Genomic DNA, 19,439 nt, shown 5'->3' on the forward strand with positions numbered 1-19,439 from the left:
TTTTTTTGCTTTAGTAGGTAAGAGAAAACGGAGGGACTAAAGTAACTGAATTGATTTCCCCAAGGTCACAGAACAGCTAATTCCTAGAGATGAGAAACATCCAGCTTCCTATCTGAGCCTAGTACTAAGCTTGTGCTGGGCTAGGCTGCCACTTAGCCAAGGAGGGGTAAGCGATGTAGGTGACAATGTAGGTGATGGGCAGAGGAAGCCTTCAAGTGCTTCCAACGGCAGCAGACACGTAGCACCTCTCACGCTTCACGGTATGACAGTTGCGTGACATTGACGGTTTCTTCTGCGAGTTTTCTGTAATCTCCAACAGATCCAGTGTCTATCATCAGAACATTGGAAACAATGAGAAAACAGCTACCTTTTCCTTGGCTAATAACTTCTCACATGCTAGAGTTGACATTTTGGGAAGTGTGCCAGTATTTGCTTGTGAGTAATAAAAATGAACATTTATTGAGCACTTACCACAGGCAGGCATGGGCTGAGAAGTTTACATTCATCCTCTCATTTGATGCTTAGGACAACCTTAAGAGGTAGGTAATGTTGTTATTGCCATTTTTCAGTTAAGTTAAATGAGGTCTTGAGATGGTTTGTCCTGGATTACACAGTTAAGTTAGTGGTAGCATCAGCTTTGGAATCTAATTTTTCAGATTCCAGAGCTTCCATTCTAAACGATGTGCTAAACTGCATGTGGAAACTATTTACTAAGAGGTGTTCCGGTTTTGTGAAATAGTAGACACCATAAAGGCGAATAGCAACTTTTTCTATTCAACAAGATGGACCTCGAATTCTGTCTTCAGAGCAAAGAAACTTTAGCCCGATACTTGAGAAATAGAGCATAGGTCTTCTTAACCTCCTTCCATAATTACGAAATGACTAAAACTTGAGTAAAATGATAATAAAATATTTGTTCTTATTATAACAATAATAAAAGCATATCACAGATATTTTGGATAATAGAAAAAAGCAAAAAAAGAAAGTAATCTCACCACCCACCTAAATATTGCTAATATTTTGGGGTGTATCCTTTAAGTATTTCCTTTCAGTTTAGTGGAATTAATGTATTCCACTAATAAAATGAGTGGAATAAAAGTTTCCCCTAATTGTAGTTTTAATACAGATACGATTTGCATTATTTAATCAGAAGCATTTTCCCATATTGTTATATAGTTTTTATAACCTTCTTTGGAAGAAGACATGTTCTGGGAATTCCCTGGGCGGTCCAGTGGTTAGGACTCCGTGTTTTCACTGCCGAGTGCCCAGGTTCTATCCCTGGTTGGGAGACTAAGATCCCACAAGCCATGTGGCATGGCCAAAAAAAAAAAAAAGACGTGTTCCGTCGAGCAGAAACACTGTATAATTCCGTGGTTAAAATCTTGGCTCTAAAATCAGATTAGGCTAGGTTCCATCTTCACACTGTTACCTATAACTTTAAACTCATCACTTAGCCTCCATGAACCTCAATTTCTTTATAAGGAGTTAATAATATCTAATTTGGAAGGTTGTTATGAGGACTAAATAAGGATAACGTGCATAATGTACTTAACAGTCTCTGACTACTAAGAAGCACTCGGTAAGTAAATGGAAACTTTTAATAATTACCTTTATGCTTTTGTTGTTACAGTTTTGCTGTGTTGTAAATAATGCAGATAGAAACATTTCAGGTATCTTTTACTGTATCTGAGATTATTCCTTTAGGATAAAGTCCCAGGGATGAGATTTCTGATTCGAAGATATGAACACTTTAATGGATTTTTAATGCATAGTTCAGATTACCAGCTCGTACTTCTATTTGCGGTGTGAGAGTGTGAGTACTGGGTGTCGTGCTAAAATCACAGGTGTACTGTGATTTGTAGTAAGAAATACATATTTGGTCTTTGTTCTGTTCCTGGCACAGAACTCTTGAAAATTCCCATGATGAGAGCAATAAAGGTGTCTTTAGTTATGTTACTGTTGACTTTTGGTAGGCCCCTAAGTCACCTAAGGATGGGGGCTGGTGACCCATGTGCTTAGAGGTTTGGAACTTTCAGTCCCACCCTTCTGACCTCTGGGGAGGGTAGGGGGACCTCCAGGTCAGTGGATTGCCAATGGCCAATGATTTAATCAATCATGCCTAGGGAAGTCTCTCTAAAACTTCAAAGGACAGGGTTCAGATGGCTTCGGAGAGGGAAATCCCTGGTGGTCCCATGGCTAGGACTCTTGTTTCACTGCCAAGGGCCTGGGTTTGATCCCTGGTTGGGGAACTAAGATCCCACAAGCCGCGCAGTGTGGCCAAAAACAATAAAAATTAACCCTCCCCCCGCCCCAAACAGACAGCTTCTGAGAGAGTGGCATTCTCAGAGAGCAGGGAAGCGCCTCACCTTCTCCCACACACCTTGCTCTATGCAGCTCTTCCATCTGGCTGCTCCTGAGTTATATATAGTTTATTATAGTTATAATAAACCAGCGATCTAGTAAGTAAAATGTTTCTGGGTTCTGTGCACTGCTCTAGCAAATTAATCAAACCCAAGGAGGAGCTGTGGGAACCTCCCATATTAAGCTGGTCAGTCAGAAGCACAGGTGACAGCCTCACTTGGTGTTGGCATCTGAATTGGGGGAGGGGCGGTCTTGTAGGGCTGAGCCCTTAATCTGTAGGAGTTGAGATGAATTATAGGACACCCAGCTGGTGTTGCAGACTTGCTTGGTGATGTGTTGAAAAGACACATGCACTTTGGAATTGGTGTCAGAATCGTATGTGCTCATGCGTGTGAGTGTGACTGCAGCATGCGCGCACACACACACACACACACTCGGGTATTTTGTGTATTTTAAAAATTGTACACGGGGTTATTTCTTCTCTCAGTGCTAATACTGTCTGCCATTCTTGAGCAGCTGCTGTATTCCAGGTGTTGTGGTAGACATCCGTCTGTAATTCTCACAGTAACCTGTGAGCTGGAGAACATTATGCTCATTTTACAGATGAGAAAATTGAAGCGTAGAGATGTTGGTGGCCTGCCCGAGTCTGATAAGCAGCACAAGAATTTGAACCCAGATGTGTCTAATGCCAAAGTCTCCCACACGTACTGTTGTACATACTAATGAAGATACCTATTCTCTCTCTGCCTTTCTATGTTACTGTCTCTCTGCCTTTCATGCGTGCTACAGATAACTTTTATTCTTTTATTTTGGTTATTTTGACACATGAAAGGGACTCCTTAAATAGAGTGGTGGTCATGGTCAACTCTGAGAAGGTGACATTTAAGCTGCACGGTGAGGATTGATAAAGGAATCACCTCTGCAAGGACCAGAGTGGAAGTTTGTTTTCCAGGAAGAAACAAGGACAAGCAAGGGTGAAGGCCCTGAGGTGGGGTGAGATGTGCTGTAGGAGTCGAGAAGGCCACTGTGGTCGGGGATGTCCTGTGTATGGGACAGTAGGCAGCTTTCAGAGATCAACGGCATAATGAAGAATCTTCGTATTATGGGATGACGGCCTTCTTGCCAGTATTAGAATTTTTAGGGTTGGGAACAGTGTAAGCAAAGAGAGGTTAGAAAGCATGGAGTTTATATGAGGAACAGGAAGTAGTGAGTTCATTTGGAGGAGAACGAAAATGGGTGGGAAACAAGTTAGGAAAAGTAAATGGAGGCCTCTAAAGCTAGAATAAAGGTTGGGGAGGAGAAAAGATTGAATATCTCTAACGTGCCTTTCACTGCGCCAGTGCATTATGTATAGGTTCAAATGTGGTTCTGTGGGCGGTGGAGGACCATTGACTGTTTTTAGGCAAGAAAGTGACCTGAGATGTCCTTGTGTTATATTACTGGGCAAGTTTATAGAATGGATTGGTGAAGGGAAGGTAAAGAGGCAGAGACATGTGTCCGAGAGATATTGTAATTGTCCACATGAGAAGCTTCAACTTGGTGAGTGTCAGTGGAAATGGTTGCATGTGTGGGAGGCTCTGGCACCGTTTTGCATGCGGGGGCTCAGTCAGGGGAAGGTGTATCGAAGGTGACTTGACATTTTCAACCTGGGAGGCTGAAAGGATGGTCAAGTGGTGGTTGCACTGATAGAAATGAGGGATGGCAGAGGAGAAGCACGTTTTCAGAGAGGGAGAGGGTGACTTAAATTTTGGATGTGTTGAGATGTCTTAGTCCTTTTGGGCTGCTGTAACAGAAATGCTGATAAGGCTTCCCTGGTGGCGCAGTGGTTAAGAATCTGCCTGCCAATGCAGGGGACACGGGTTCGAGCCCTGGTCTGGGAAGATCCCACATGCTGCGGAGCAACTAAGCCCGTGGGCCACAGCTACTGAGCCTGCGCGTCTAGACCCTGTGCTCCACAACAATAGAAGCCACAACAATGAGAAGCCTGCGTACCGCGATGAAGAGTAGCCCCCGCTTGCCGCAACTAGAGAAAGCCTGTGCACAGAAACGAAGATCCAACACAGCCAAAAATAAATAAATTTATTTAAAAAAATGCCAATAGACTGGGTGGCTTATAAACAACAGAAATTTATTTCTTATAGTTCTGGAAGTCCAAGGTCACAGCACTGGCAGATGATTCAGTGTCTGGTGAGGGTCTGCTTCTTGGTTCTTAGCCATCTTCTCACTGTGTCCTCACATAGTGGAAGGGGTGAGAGAGCTTTCTGGGGTCTCTTTTGTAAGTGCACTAATCCTCTTCATGAGGGCTCCACCCTCATGACATACTCACCTCCCAAAGGCCCCACATCCAAATACCATCACATTGGGAATTAAATTTCAACATCTGCATTTGGGGAGACACAAACATTCAGTCTCTAGCATTGGCAGTGTTGACGGAATAGAACACTATGAGTGAGGTAGGGTGGTCTGAGTTCTGATCTGGCACCAAAACAACTACGTCACAGGTAGAAACCCTTGGGGCCAGAGAATTCTCTCCAGGTCTCTTTTCCTCATCTTTTTTAGAATTGCCCTCAATGAATGTCCTTCCTCTTTTCTCTTCTTACTCTGTGTTTCCTGTGCTGACTGACTTTATCATTGCTCATCCAAACCTCTCGTGGTACCCCACAGAATGAAGATAACGATGAGAGCGGACACTTTGATCAGTGCTCACCGTGTGCCAGGTGCTATTCTGGGTGCCCTGCGTGTATCGATTCATTTAATCCTCAAGTAACAGTGCTCTGATAGAGAATTTGAGTCGCACTTTACAACTTAGCATTGTGACATTGGCCGTGTGTATTAGTCTTCATAAGCTTTTTTTTCCTCATTTGCACTGCCTCAGAGCGTCGCTGGGGGCACTCAATAAGATAATCCATACAGTTACTGGTGCCTGACACCCATGGTGCTAGAAAGGTCTCCCTAATTAGGGGAGAGGGAAGGTAACTGGTGCAGAGTAGATGCTCCCTAAATATTGGGACATTTGATAGTAGTTATCTCATTGAATTCTCACAATAGCCCAATGGAAGTAGGATTTAGGGGATTAGATACGAAGAATGGATAAAAGGAAGACATTCAAGGATGCCTCCTTGGTTTCTGGCTTGGGCACCTGGGTGCCATCTAGTGTGGTTTTTAAAGTGGAAAGAGTGGTTTTGGGAGTGGACATCAATAATACCCACTAAATATTATTATCCCTGTTTTGTAGCGGAGGAAGCTGAATGTCGGTGGTTAAGTAACTTTCTCAAAGTCACATAGGGAGTAAGTGGCATATCGGATTCTAGGCCAGGTCTGCCTTATGGCAGTGTGTTCGCTCCCTTCATTACACTGTTGCTCCCCGAACTTCACATCCGGGCCTCTCCCTGACCCTGATTTCGGGCATTTTGTGAGTTTGTTTATTCGTTTATCCTATGCATTTAAATTTTCTCCCGGATGCCAAACTCTGTGGTACGTGCTTAAAGATATGAGTCTGGGCTTGTCCTCATGGGATCTGAAGTCTCATGGAGGAGATGGACAAAAAATAGCAAGCAAATGCACATTTAAATCAACCCCCATTGTAATAAATGGCCCGAAGGAAATGTTCAGGTGCTGGGAAGAGAAAAACAAAGATCTGGCAAGGGTCCTAAGAAGAGGTCACATTTAATGAAGCACTAAGGGGTCAGAAGGGAGCGACCAAGGAGGTGTGAAGAGGGTGCTGGGCAGAGGGATCAACAGTGAAGGTCCTGAGGGGGCAGGGAGCCCGTGTTGGTGGCACTGAACTTTGGGGACAGTGGTGCAGAATGGGACTCACGGTGGGCAGGGACGAGATCGAGCAGGACCTGGTGGACGTGGTGAGAGGGGGGCTTTATTCCAGGAGCAGTCGGAGGCCTCTGACGGATTTTGAGCAGAGGAATAATGTGACTTGCTTTGTCTTTTAGGACTCATTATAGAGCTCTCTGATGAATGATGTGGAGGCGTGAAGAGTAGAAATGAGGAAGCAGTACTGTGGCCTGAATGTTCATACACACCCTAAATTCATGTGTGGAAGCCCAGATCCCCAATCCCCAATGTGATGGTATTTGTAGGTGGGGCCATTGGGAGGTGATTAGGTCATGAGGGCGGAGCCTTCATGAATAGGATTAGAGCCTTTATAAACAGAGATGCAGAGAGATTATCTCTCTCTGTCCACCATGTGAGGATATAGCCAGAAGATGCAAGCCAGGAAGAGGGTCCTCACTTGGGAACTCACCTTGATCTTGAACTTCCCAACCTCCAGAATGGTGAGAAGTCAATTTCTGTCGTTTAAACCATCCAAACTATGGTTTTATGGCATTTTGTTACAGCAGCCAGAGCTAAGACAGGCCACTAGGAGGTGGTTTCCTGAACAGGAAAGTGTTGGGAAGTTCTGGAAATAGGACACAGTCGTGCTGGATTTTAAGCTTTACTTTGGAAGTCATATATTTGGAAGTAGGATTTAGGGGATTAGATACGAAGAATGGATAAAAGGAAGACATTCAAGGATGCCTCCTTGGTTTCTGGCTTGGGCACCTGGGTGCCATCTAGTGCGGTTTTTAAAGTGGAAAGACTGGTTTTGGGAGTGGACATCAAGAGTTCAGTTCTGTGCTGGTTGAGTTAGAAAAGCCCAAGACACCCAAGTGGAGAACTGATGGCTGTTGGATATAAAAGCCAAGAGCACAGAGGAGAGGTCTGGATTGGAGAGACCCATTTGTGAGTAACCAGCAAAATAGATGGATTTAAGAATCATAGAGACTGAGTAGATTAGGGCCAGCAAAGGTAAGGGAAGTGCCGCAGGTTGTCATACCATGGGCATCATGCCTTGGCAGATGTTAGCATGAGCCCACCTCACCCTGAACTGTTAATTTCTTCCTTTTCGTGGATATGCAGTAACACGGGCACCTTCAAAAGGCATTTGCGTTTGGAGACCCTTCATTTACATTTCAATATAAAATGTTCTGTCCCTGTTACTTGGATTCTCCCTGAAACTTACTTTATGGGGTAGAGGTCGGGACACCCTTTAATAGGGGTTAGAATGGGGTACAGGTATATACGTGGCTCCTAGCAAAAGATTCCTGGAGAGTAGGGTATCCGGAGGGGTGGAAGAGGTTTTGCTGGGGGAAAACAGGTAGCTTCTTAGGCATCCTCCCATTTTACAGTGTGGTTCATGCCAGATTATGCCATGGAAATCATGCATTCGTCGTGCTTCAACAGGCGTGTACTGCCTGTCATGTGTGTGTCAGGCAGTGTGCTCAACGCGGGGGTTTCTAAGAGGCACACAACGAGGAGGGGCTGTGATACACAGGTCTCCACCAGGGACCAGGCAGCCCAGAGCAGAACCAGTGCTGGATGTGTTGGTGGAAGCTTCGTTTTCCGAAGTAGACCCTAATCCACGTCTTAGCTGTGTATTTATTTGTATTTGTTCGGGGTCTAAGTGTAGATACACTTACTGTCAGCATGGGCTGCTGATGACCGGGGTTATTTCTGGACGCTGCTCCTGGGGCACCTGTGTGACCCATTAAATCTCAGGTGCTCTAGCTCTGCTGATGGCCTCTCTCTCCCTTCAGTGCTACCCCATGCTGCATATGGAATGGTTACTCAGAATAACTGAGTACTGCTCATCAGACTGGTACTGCAGTCCTGCCTCTCCCCCACTCCCCTTGGCCTGGAATTTGTCTTTGAATTGTGACACTGGTAGGTTTTTTCCTATCCCATTCCTTTGTTTTAAAGTGGTTGATGAACAATTTGCTTTGTCTGTTTTTTAATTTTTTTTTTTTTTTTTGCGGTACTCGGGCCTCTCACTGCTGTGGCCCCTCCCATTGCGGAGCACAGGCTCTGGACGCGCAGGCTCAGCGGCCATGGCTCACGGGCCCAGACGCTCCGCGGCATGTGGGATCTTCCCGGACCGGGGCACGAACCCGTGTCCCCTGCATCGGCAGGTGGACTCTCAACCACTGTGCCACCAGGGAAGCCCTGTTTTTTAATTTTTAAGAAACAGCCTCATAGGTTTATTTGTTCAGCTGTTCACTCAACAAATATTTATTGAGCACCTATTGCATGTCAGATACTGTTGTAAGGGCTGAGCACATAGCTCTGATCAAAGGCAGTTAAGAACCCCTGCCCCCTTATGTTCTATTGTGTCCCTTACATCCCAGTAACATGCCACTTTGTCTTTGCAGCAATGATGATGACCTGGTTTTTAAAATTTTTTATTTAAAATTAAAATTTATTCTTTTCCATTATGGTTTATTACAGGATATTGGATATTGTTCCCTATGCTATACAGTAGGACCTTGTTGTTTATCTATTTTATATATAGTAGTTTGTATCTGCTGTCTACTCCTAATTTATCCCCCCCTCCACTTTGGTAACCATAAGTTTGTTTTCTTTGTGAGTCTATTTCTGTTTTGTAAATAAGTTCATTTGTAGCATATTTTAGATTCCACATATAACTGATAACATGTGATATTTGTCTTTCTCTTTCTGACTGACTTCACTTAGTATGATAATCTCTAGGTCGATCCATGTTGCTGAAAATGGCATTATTTCATTCTTTTTTATGGCTGAGTACTATTCCATTTTATATATGTACCACATCTTCTTTATCCATTCCTCTGTTGATGGGCATTCAGGTTGCTTCCATGTCTTGGCTGTTGTAAATAGTGCTGCTATGAACATTGGGGTGCCTGTATCTTTTCAAATTAGAGTTTTCTCTGGATATATGCCCAGGAGTGGGATTGTAGGATCACATGGTAGTTCTGTTTTTAGTTTTTTAAGGAACCACTGTACTGTTCTCCATAGTGGCTGCACCAGTTTACATTCCCACCAACAGTGTAGGAGGGTTCCCTTTTCTCCACACCCTCTCCAGCACTTATTATTTGTAGACTTTTTAATGATGGCCATTCTGACCGGTGTGAGGTAGTACCGCATTGTAGTTTTGATTTGCATTTCTCTAATAATTAGCGAAGTTGAGATCTTTTCATGTGCCTACTGGCCAGATGGTGACCTGGTTTTTCACAGTGTTCTACTTAGGACAGTTTTGAGTAAGCAGCTCAGTTCCAACCATAAAACCCCATTTTACCAATGGGTACCCTTTAGCTTGCATCCTTGGCTTGGGAAATTGCATGCTGTGTATATTTATGTTCATTTTGTTATAACTTTTTATCCTGGAAAAGAAGAGTCGTCAGTCTGGCTTTGAAATTTTGCAGCCAGTTATTGATACTGGTAACTGTGTGATTTGGCAACTGGGTTTAATAATTTTGTAGTGGTGTTCATAGACCTTTTTTTTTTTTCCCTTTTAAGGTCTTACCAGTGGCACAGCTTTGGTTAGACATGCTCCAGGTGTGCTTATCTTATCATGAGGGAACTTTAGGCATACTTTATCAATAGTTTTTGGTGTAACCCCCAGGAAAATAAGTAATTCTAAGGAAAATAAATATTTAAATGATGTTACCTCTGAATAACTTGTGATTTCTTCCAGACCCATCCATAAAATCACACTGCAAATTAAAAAAGAACCACAAGTAGATGTTGTTCTACTAAAAATTGTCACTTAAAGCTTTTAAAAGCATCTAGTAGAATAGCAGTTAATCACAAACCCCAAAATTCTGACTTTGTTTGAAAAAAAAAAGTATTCAGGAGGGAAAGATTATGTGTTCACGTGGAAATATAACCTTTAGATACCCTTACTTGTAAATTATTTTCATACAAGATGAACAAGTTCTTTGTGGTTATCAAGCAATACTTTTCAGATTCACTCTGTATGATTTTTATTATTAAAGTCTTTGCTTTCTCCTTACTGGAAACTTGCCAAGCAGCAGTGAGATGAGATGTCTTAGAGGCATTCAGTATTAATTCAAACGGTCAGCAGACTTGAAATAAGTACCAGTTTAGATGTTTAGGGAGTTTCATCCTCCCTAGAGTCTTAGCTATGAAAATCCTCATTAGATTTTCCTAGATAAAAATCTTACTTTAGGAAATGTGTGAAAGAGGTGAAGGAGTGGGAATGTCATGGTGGTTGGGAAAATAGTTTACCCTAACCGATTATCATCTATGCTGGGCACCAGTCAACACTTCTAAGAGTTTTTATAGAATGGAGAAGGATTTAAGGAAAGTATCTATTAAATGGCTTAGCCTTTAAGAAAAATACATTATGAAGTAATAATGGACATGGGGTGTGATGGTGATATGACAATGATTTCTTGAATAAATTCCTATTCTCTACACCAGAAGTAAGAGTAGAACCAGGCTTTATTCTGGGCTCAGAGGGCAGCAGGGCAGATCTGACCGGCTATCGCCGAGACCTGTAGCCTGGGTATTAAACAGTGTGGAAGGGATCAGAGACAGGTGGGAGCCCAGAGCTGGATAGAGAATCAGAAGGCGGGGAAGATGGAAGGTTGCAGGTGTCCTAGGTCAGAGCCTGCTGTGGAGCCAGGGCACTCCAGGGATGGGCCTCCAGGAAAAGGATGGCTGATCAGTGTCTTGGCTGCAGGGTTGAAGGCAACAGCAGTCATGGTTGTGACCCACCCTGGGAATTAGACCTTGGCTTTTGGGATGCACAGGCCACTGGGGTTCACAGAGGTTAGATGGGCCAGTAGTCAGGGTAGGCAGCAGGTGTTGGAGGGGTTTGATATCAGCATGACTATGGGTTAAGGTGCATGGATCAGGCAGTAACATGAAGACGGGTCCTGTGTATCAGAGAAGGTTCAGGCAGAAGCCTTTTCTGCTCTGAGTAGTGCTTTTGTGGATGATCTGACCCTACAGTTCTGGGACGATTGTGGGCACTGGGCAGCACCGAGGCTTAAACCAAAGCCCTAAAATCACGGTATTTCTGAATTCCAACATTTGGAACTTTATCACATAAAGCTTTATACCATTCAGAATAATGCCAAGGTCCAGATGAAGGCCACATTCACAGACCAGAGTCTGACAATTAATGCTAATATTCATTCAATGCTCACTGTCTCATGTACTGTTCTAAGTGCTTTACATGTATTGTTCCATTTAATCCTCTCAGCACCCCATTTAGGGAGATAGAGATTGGCTCACAGAGATTCTGCTTGAGCAATAAGAAATAGGAAGGGCCAAGCTGGTGTGCTTAGGCATGGGGTTATAGAATTCTCCATACACCAGCAGTTCTGGGCACTGAAGCTTTTTTAGCCTTCCTCACTGTTCTGTGGCCCATGACCATTTGTTCTTATTGGCACATTTAACACATGACATTGGTCACGTGTATTTGTTATGGCTTATGTTCCTAAGATTCATCCAGGGCGTCTTCCCAGACCGCTACCACTCTGGCTGCTTCCCTTTTCTGACTTTCCATAGCTTTTATTTATTGTCTACACACATTCGTTCAACTTTGTCATGTTCCTTCCTCCTTTTTTTTATACTCGTTTTAAAATTGTTTAATATGTTTAAATTTTGCCTCCTCAACAAGTATCTTAAAGTTTGTATTACTTTTGTATCCTCTACAGAGCCTGCATCATTGTAAATAATTCAGTAAATTTGCGTAATATATTCTATACCTTTCTTTCTACCTTGACTTTATTTTTTTTAAATTTTATTTATTTTGTTAAATTAAATTAAGTTAAATTTAATTTTTTTGGCTGCACTGGGTCTCGCTGCGTGTGGGCTTTCTCTAGTTACAGCGAGCGGGGTCTACTCTTCGTTGCAGTGCGTGGGCTTCTCATTGCGGTGGCTTCTCTTGTTGGGCAGCATGGGCTCTAGGTGCGTGGGCTTCAGTAATTGCAGCATGCGGGCTCAGTAGTTGCGGCACGTGGGTCCCAGAGCGTGTGGGCTTCAGTAGTTGTGGCACGTGTTCTCAGTAGTTGTGGCACATGGTCTCAGTAGTTGTGGCTTGGCTCTTAGAGTACAGGCTCAGTAGTTGTGGCACACGGGCTTAGTTGCTGTGCGGCATGTGGGATCTTCCTGGACCAGGGCTTGAACCTGTGTCCCCTGCATTGGCAGGCGGATTCTTAACCACTGTGCCACTAGGGAAGTCCCATCTACCTTGACTTTAATTAAATTTTAATCAACAGTTAAGAAACTGGTTATTTTTTATATATGTTACAATACATGAATTTTTTTTTTTTTTAATTTTCACAGGGCAAACTCAGAAAATGAATCTCTTCCAGGCAGTAACAAGTGCCTTAGATAACTCACTGGCCAAAGACCCTACTGCAGGTAAACTTCCTTTGTGCTTGACTGTGGTAGTTGTGTTAATCAGAATTGAAGATTTGCTAGAAATAGTTGTCTGGAGCTCAATGGGTAACATTATATCTACTTGAAATTTTTAAAAGACCTGAACAAATGCTTAAGGCTAAATAATCAAATTATGATATCAAACACATTTTTTAATCCTCTTATTATGAATTAGTTCGCATGTATATCTGGCATCATTAAGTTAACTTTCTCCCACAGTATGTGTGGTCCTTATATTACATTAATACCTTCTGGGTTTTTTGAATATGTACTGCTGTTTCTCTAGCATGTAGAAAAAAATGGAAAATACCACTTCGTTCAGCTATCTATTTATAAAATGAAGGTTTGATTCTGTGTGTGCTTTCCTTTGGGATACGTTGTCATTCAACTTGTAAGATTTTTTGGGAAATAACTGTAATATTTATAATTAACTTTATAAGTAACTTTATCTTATTAAATTAAGTTATTGATATAAAGCCAGTTGTCCCACTGTGTATTTTCTACATTTGACTGACTTGACTTCATATGTATATTTAGTGTACCTTGGGTTTCCACTTGGGAATCTCTGGTTTTAAAGTCAAGTGAAAAACAGGTTCATTTTTAGGAGGAAGTGAGAGCTGGACTAGTAGTTGGTTAGACCTTCCTTTGTTTTGAACGAGAATGACTGATATAGCCCCGTAGAGAAGGGTGAGTTATTTTCTTGAGGTCCGCGAAGCCGATGAGGTGCCTTAATGGGACTAGAATTCAGCTTTGTGGACACCCGTTGTTTGGTTCTCTTTGCCTTACTACGAGGCGCCCCTCAGTTTTCACCTATACTATTCTTTGCCTCGTTCCTTACATCCGTCATACTTGCCTCCTTTCTCTTTCACGCAATCTGCCACTTTCCTATTTGTCACTGTTCTCTCAGCTTGAAATGCTGTTTCTTTAGCTCTTCGATTGCTGACTCTCATTGTATGTCGTGTATTTAAAACAAAAACAACGACAACAACAAAAACAAAAACGCTGCTCAGGCACTCAGGAGCCTGGCGTGTGAGTCACAGGTCTGCCTCTTGCTTTCTGACTTGTTAAGTTACTTTACTACTTTTCTGGCCTCGTTTCCTTCATGGGTAAAGCAAGATGAGATTCCAGATCTGTGTTTCTTTCTCAACTGGGGATTTTAATCCCCCCTCCTCCCCTCACAGTTAATAATGTCTGGAGACAGACTTGAGGCTGTTACAGCTCTGTGTGGGGTCACTGTCATCCACTGGATAGAGACCCGGGGTGCTGCTCTGTGTCTGCAATGCACAGGACAGGCCACTATGACAAAAGAATTATCCAGTCCAAAGTGTCCCTGATGTCGAAATTGGGAAACCTTGATTTAGATCTGTGGTCCATTCCTGTTTTCTAATTGAAAATGTAAACATTTGAATTACTTATTTCTCATTGTTAGTATCATTTAGGGATTATTAAATACAATGTGTTTTTTAAACATTGTTTTTCAGTAATATTTGGTGAAGATGTTGCCTTTGGTGGAGTCTTTAGATGTACTGTTGGCTTGCGAGACAAGTATGGTAAGTTAGTATCTTTATATATGAACAGTATTCCTGTAGAACTTTTACTTAAAGATCTTGAAAATACAAAGTTTGCCTGTTGAAATGTTTGCCGTATCCTTATTGTACAGATGGGTTCCTTTCGTTTCCACAGCCACCCACAGACTCCTTTGGCTTAGATTTCTCCAAGCGTGTTCTAACTGTAGCTTCCCTCTGATCTAGTTCATATTATACATATTATAGATTCCAAAATAGTCTTCATTAAATACACTGTTTGTCATGTCCTTCATGCTCTGGGAATCTTTGACCTCTTATTGCCGTCTACCTTAGCCGATTTCTTTTGTTTTTTTAAAATTAACTAATTAATTAAATTTAGTTGGCTGCATCAGGTCTTAGTTGCGGCACATGGGATCTTTCATTGCAGCACACGGGGTTCTCTCTAGTTGTGACGTGGGCTCAGTAGTTGCGGCCCATGGGCTTAGTTGCCCCGCGGCATGTGGAATCTTAGTTACCCGATTGGGGATCAAACCCACGTACCCTGCATTGGAAGGCAGATTCTTAGCCACTGGACCACCAGGAAAGCCCCAACCCCAAGAACATGGATTACTCTTTTTGGCTGTTTTTTGTTTTGGCCACGCTGTGGGGCATGGAGGACCTTAGTTCCTCGACCAGGGATTGAACCCATGCCCTCTGCAGTGGGAGCACAGAGTCTTAACCACTGGACCGCCAGGGAAGTCCCCTACCTTAGCCCATTTCAGTCCCATTGCGTCTAGTTCAAGGTTCTGCCCTATTGGTCTCTGTTAATAGATTTCATCTTCTATTATCTGCAATAGGATTCTCCAGAGAAATTGAACCATTAGGATATATCTATGTGTGTATAGATATGTGTGTATATGTATTATATATCTGTATCTGTATCTATATTTATACTTATATCTATATTTATACCTATACTTATATCTATATTGAGAGAGAGAAAGTGAGAGAGAAAATGAGAAAGAGAGATTTATATTTTAAGGAACTGGCTTACACCATTGTGGAGCTTGCAAATCTGAAATCTGTAGGGCAAGCCAGCAGACTGGAAAACCAGGCAGGCTTTAGGACAAATGTTTTCTCATTTGGGAAACCTTAGTCTTTTCTTCTAAGGCCTTCAGGTGATTGGATGAAGCCCATGCACATTAAGAAGGATGAGCTGCTTTACTTAAAGTCTACTGATGTGAATGTTAATCACATCTAAAAATACCATCACAGCGATATCTTAGACTGGGATCTGACAGCCAGGCGCCATCACCTTGCCAAGTGGACACCTGTCATTAACCATCACATTATCCTTCCACATGTTTCATCCCCACCAATCTGTGCCTTTTGCCTGGCATGTGATCCATTTCCGCCTATTGCTTTCACTCATTTCATTTGCCTCAGGCTTAAAACCATGACTTTGAGGTGCTTTGAGGTGACTTTGAGGTGCTTTGACCTTTCTTTTTTTTCCTCAGCTTTATCTAATGTGGAAATCAAAGCAGTTAAGTTTGGGGTGGAGTTGACATCTGCCTACTGTCTTACCTTTGCCGCTACCCTGTAAATCTCCCGTGTGCAGTAAGGAGTGAGGGGCCTTAAGATTTTTTTTTTTTTCTAATTGTTGTTCTTTCTTGTTGCACTCTTCTCTGAGGTTATACTTGCATCCAAGAAACCATAGTTGAATCCGGGAAATCAAGTGTCCCATCCCACTTAGCAGGAACTCTCAGGTTGTTCTTTTCTCTTCCTTTACAGCAGTTTCATTTTTCTGGGTCCTGTCCCTCTGCTTTCTCCTAGCTGTCTATTTTAACAGCTCTTTAGAGTTTGAGGTACTTGGACCAGTCTCAGCTATCTCAAACTATCTCAGTTCTCTCCAGCTAATTCTGACTCCTAGAGATTTTAGATCATAAAAAAGAAATTAAAAACCTTGGGCTTCCCTGGTGGCGCAGTGGCTGAGAGTCCACCTGCCGATGCAGGGGACGCGGGTTCGTTCCCCGGTCCAGGAAGATCCCACATGCCGCGTAGCGGCTGGGCCCGTGAGCCATGGCCGCTGAGCCTGCGCTCCGCAACGGGAGAGGCCACAACAGTGAGAGTCCCGCGCACCGCAAGAAAGAAACAAAACAAAACAAAACAAAACAAAACAAAAAAACCTTTATACATTCGATTTCAAAATGCATATGCATCGTAGAAAATTTGGAAGATGTAGAAAGGCGTAAAGAAGAAAATAAAAGTTGCTCAAACTACCAGAAGTAACCTAGAGAAAACCACTGTATGTATCTTGGTGTTGTATACACTTCTAGACATATTTGAATATATTTACATATATTAACTAATATTTAAAACATAGAACTATGCTTTTTTTTTCTTAGGATTTTCATCTCTGTTTACATTGCCCATCTGTTCTTGCATGCTGTCTACTCTATCCATTAGAGACCTTAGCATATTAATCATTTAAATTCCCAGTCTGATAATTCCAGCTTCCCTGCCACGTCTGGTAATGATGCTTGCGCTATCTCTTCAAATGTGTCTTTTGCCTTTTGATGTGCCTTGTAATTTTTTTCTTGATAGCCAGACGTGATGCACTGGGTAACTGCTGTAAATAGGCCTTCAGGGATGTGGTGGTGAGGTGTGGGGAGAGGGCAAGTGTTCTATAATCCTAGGATGAGGTTTGTCTTTAGTGAGCCTGTGCCCCTGGACTGTGAACTTCACAAACATTTCTCAGTTTTTTCTCCCTGCCTCAGGTAGGACAGGGTGGCTAGAGTGAGCTGGAGTTGGGTATTTCCCTTCCCCCAGGTCAGTTAGGTTCTGATGATACCCAGTAGGTTGGGCTCTGGTTAACTAGTTTTATATGACTATTACTTAAGGAGGGAGTGCTCTGGCATATTTCAGAATGGTTGCTTGTTCACTTCCGTTGCTGGAAGCACGAGGGGATTTTCTCCGACATTTACTGTGGAAACCTGATTGAGCTCCTGGAGGTAAGCCTCACAGAATTGTGGGGAGCCCCTGTGACTTGGTCCCTGGAGGTTTTAACTCTCAGGCTTGTCCACACAGAACCTCCAGCAATTCAGCAGTTACAGCCCAGGTTTCCTGCCCCAGCTCTGGAAAGTTGAGATTCCCTGTATTCACCCATCCGTCTCTCCAGTCTTGGGGGCAGCGGTTTGCCCTATGTCCTCACCTCTCTAAGGATCCAAGAAGAGTTGTCGATTTTAGTCTGTTGAGCTTTTTACTTGTTAGGATGGAGTGGCGACTGCCAAGCTCCTTACATGTGGGACTGGAAACCAAAAGTTGGATTACACTTTTTTTTTTTTTTTTTTGGTACGCGGGCCTCTCACTGTTGTGTCCTCTCCTGTTACGGAGCACAGGCTCCGGACGCGCAGGCTCAGCGGCCATGGCGCACGGGCCCAGCCGCTCTGCGGCATGTGGGATCTTCCCCGACTGGGGCACGAACCCGTGTCCCCTGCATCGGCAGGCGGACTCTCAACCACTGCGCCACCAGGGAAGCCCGGATTACACTTTTTAAAAAATAATTAATTAATTGTGTCTGCATTGGGTGTTCATTGCCGCGCACAGGCTTTCTCTACTTGTAGCGAGCGGGGGCTACTCTTCGTTGCACGGGCTTCTCATTGCGGTGGCTTCTCTTGTTGTGGAACATGGGCTCTAGGTGCACAGGCCTCCATAGTTGTGGCATGCGGGCTCAGTAGTTGTGGCTAGCTGGCTCTAGAGCACAAGCTCAGTAGTTGTGGCACATGGGCTTAGTTGCTGCACAGCATGTGGGATCTTCCTGGAGCAGGGCTTGAACCCGTGTCCCCTGCATTGGCAGGTGCAGTCTTAACCACTGAGCCACCAGGGAAGTCCCAGATTACACTTTTGTAACTATTCTTATCTGTATCTACGCTGAGCAGTTTCTAGCCCTCACTGTTTTGCCCTGCCTGAGCCAGCATGGTGGCATGCCACGTGCTTTACAAAGCTGGCAGGTCTTCTGTTGGCTTCTGCCCAGGTTCTCATCCACGACATTTTATTCCTGTCACCTGTGCTCACACACTAGCGACTTCCGAGTTTCTATCTCTGGTCTGGACCTCTGCCCTGAGCTTCATCTCTGTGGATTGAGTCCCCCACCCCTCCACAGTCTTCTCCTCGGTGTTCGAGTCCTTTCAGGCTCAGCGTTTCCAAACTTTTCAAACTCAGCTGAATTTATTATATCCTCCAGCAAATCCATGCCTCCTACTACATTTCCTATCTTGGTGAGTATACCACCATTCACTTCTCTCTTTCTCATTCTCCATGTCCAGTCAGGTCCTACAATTTTATCTTCAGAGTTTGTCTTTTTTTCTTTTTCAATTTAGAATGTTACTTTTACATTTTTTAAAAAAATGAATGTATTTATTTATTATTTGGCTGTGTTGGGTCTTCATTGCTATGTGCGGGCTTTCTCTAGTTGCGGCGAGCAGGGGCTACTCTTTGTTGCAGTGCGTGGGCTTCTCATTGTGGTGGTTTCTCATTGTTGCAGAGCACGGGCTCTAGAGTGCAGGCTCAGTAGTTGTGGCGCACGGGCTTAGTTGCTCTGAGGCATGTGGGGTCTTCCCGGACCAGGGCTTGAACCCGTGTCTCCTGCATTGGCAGGTGGATTCTTAACCACTGCACTACCAGCAAAGTTCCTAGAATGTTACTTTTAAAAATTTATTTTTTACTTTATTATTTTTTTATTGAAGTATAGTTGACCTACAATGTTGTGTTAGTTTCAGGTGTACAGCAAACTGATTCAGTTACACATATATATATGTGTAAAAAATATATATATTCTTTTCAGATTCTTTTTCAGATTCTTTTCCCTTACAAGTTATTACAAAATATTGAGTATAGCTCCCTGTGTAGAGTTTGTCTTTAATATGGCCTCTCCTTTCCGTTCTCACTGCCCTGGAGTTTCCTTTCAGATCCCTAATCATCCCTGCTCGGACAGTTTCACTGCTTTTCTTAGTAATCGCCCTCCCTTCAGTCACTGCCTGTTGCCAGTGTGATCATGCTGAAATGCACATTTCTTGGCAGAATATGCAAAAGATTTTGAGATCTGCTCCCTCCCTACATACCTGGCCTCATTCACTTTATTCATTAATATTGAATTATGGGACGTTTTCCCTAAGCCCTTGTGTTTTTCATCTCTCTTCCTTTGCACATGCTATTTGGATCTCTCTTCCCCATCTGATTCCCTGGGAAACTCCTATTTTACCTTCAGTCACTACTTTATCACTGTCCAGATTTTACATCTTTTACATATTGCAAATTATGTTGTAATTGTCTTCCCACAAGATCTCTGTACCA

At 43.2% G+C, this 19,439-nt stretch overlaps 1 protein-coding gene across 3 annotated transcripts in view; it reads left to right on the forward strand.

Moving 5' to 3' along the window:
• BCKDHB (branched chain keto acid dehydrogenase E1 subunit beta) overlaps nt 1-19,439 on the forward strand; it is a 231,325-nt gene that overhangs the window by 660 nt on the left and 211,226 nt on the right. For all 3 annotated transcript variants that reach the window (XM_024757453.1, XM_024757455.1, XM_024757454.1), the window contains exons 2-3: nt 12,487-12,564; nt 14,064-14,132. In XM_024757453.1, coding sequence (XP_024613221.1) covers nt 12,487-12,564; nt 14,064-14,132 — 147 coding nt within the window. The remainder of the gene's footprint in view (nt 1-12,486; nt 12,565-14,063; nt 14,133-19,439) is intronic.

Source organism: Neophocaena asiaeorientalis, unplaced genomic scaffold (genome assembly GCF_003031525.2).
Source record: "Neophocaena asiaeorientalis asiaeorientalis breed wild unplaced genomic scaffold, Neophocaena_asiaeorientalis_V1.1 scaffold253, whole genome shotgun sequence".
NCBI lineage: Eukaryota > Metazoa > Chordata > Mammalia > Artiodactyla > Phocoenidae > Neophocaena > Neophocaena asiaeorientalis.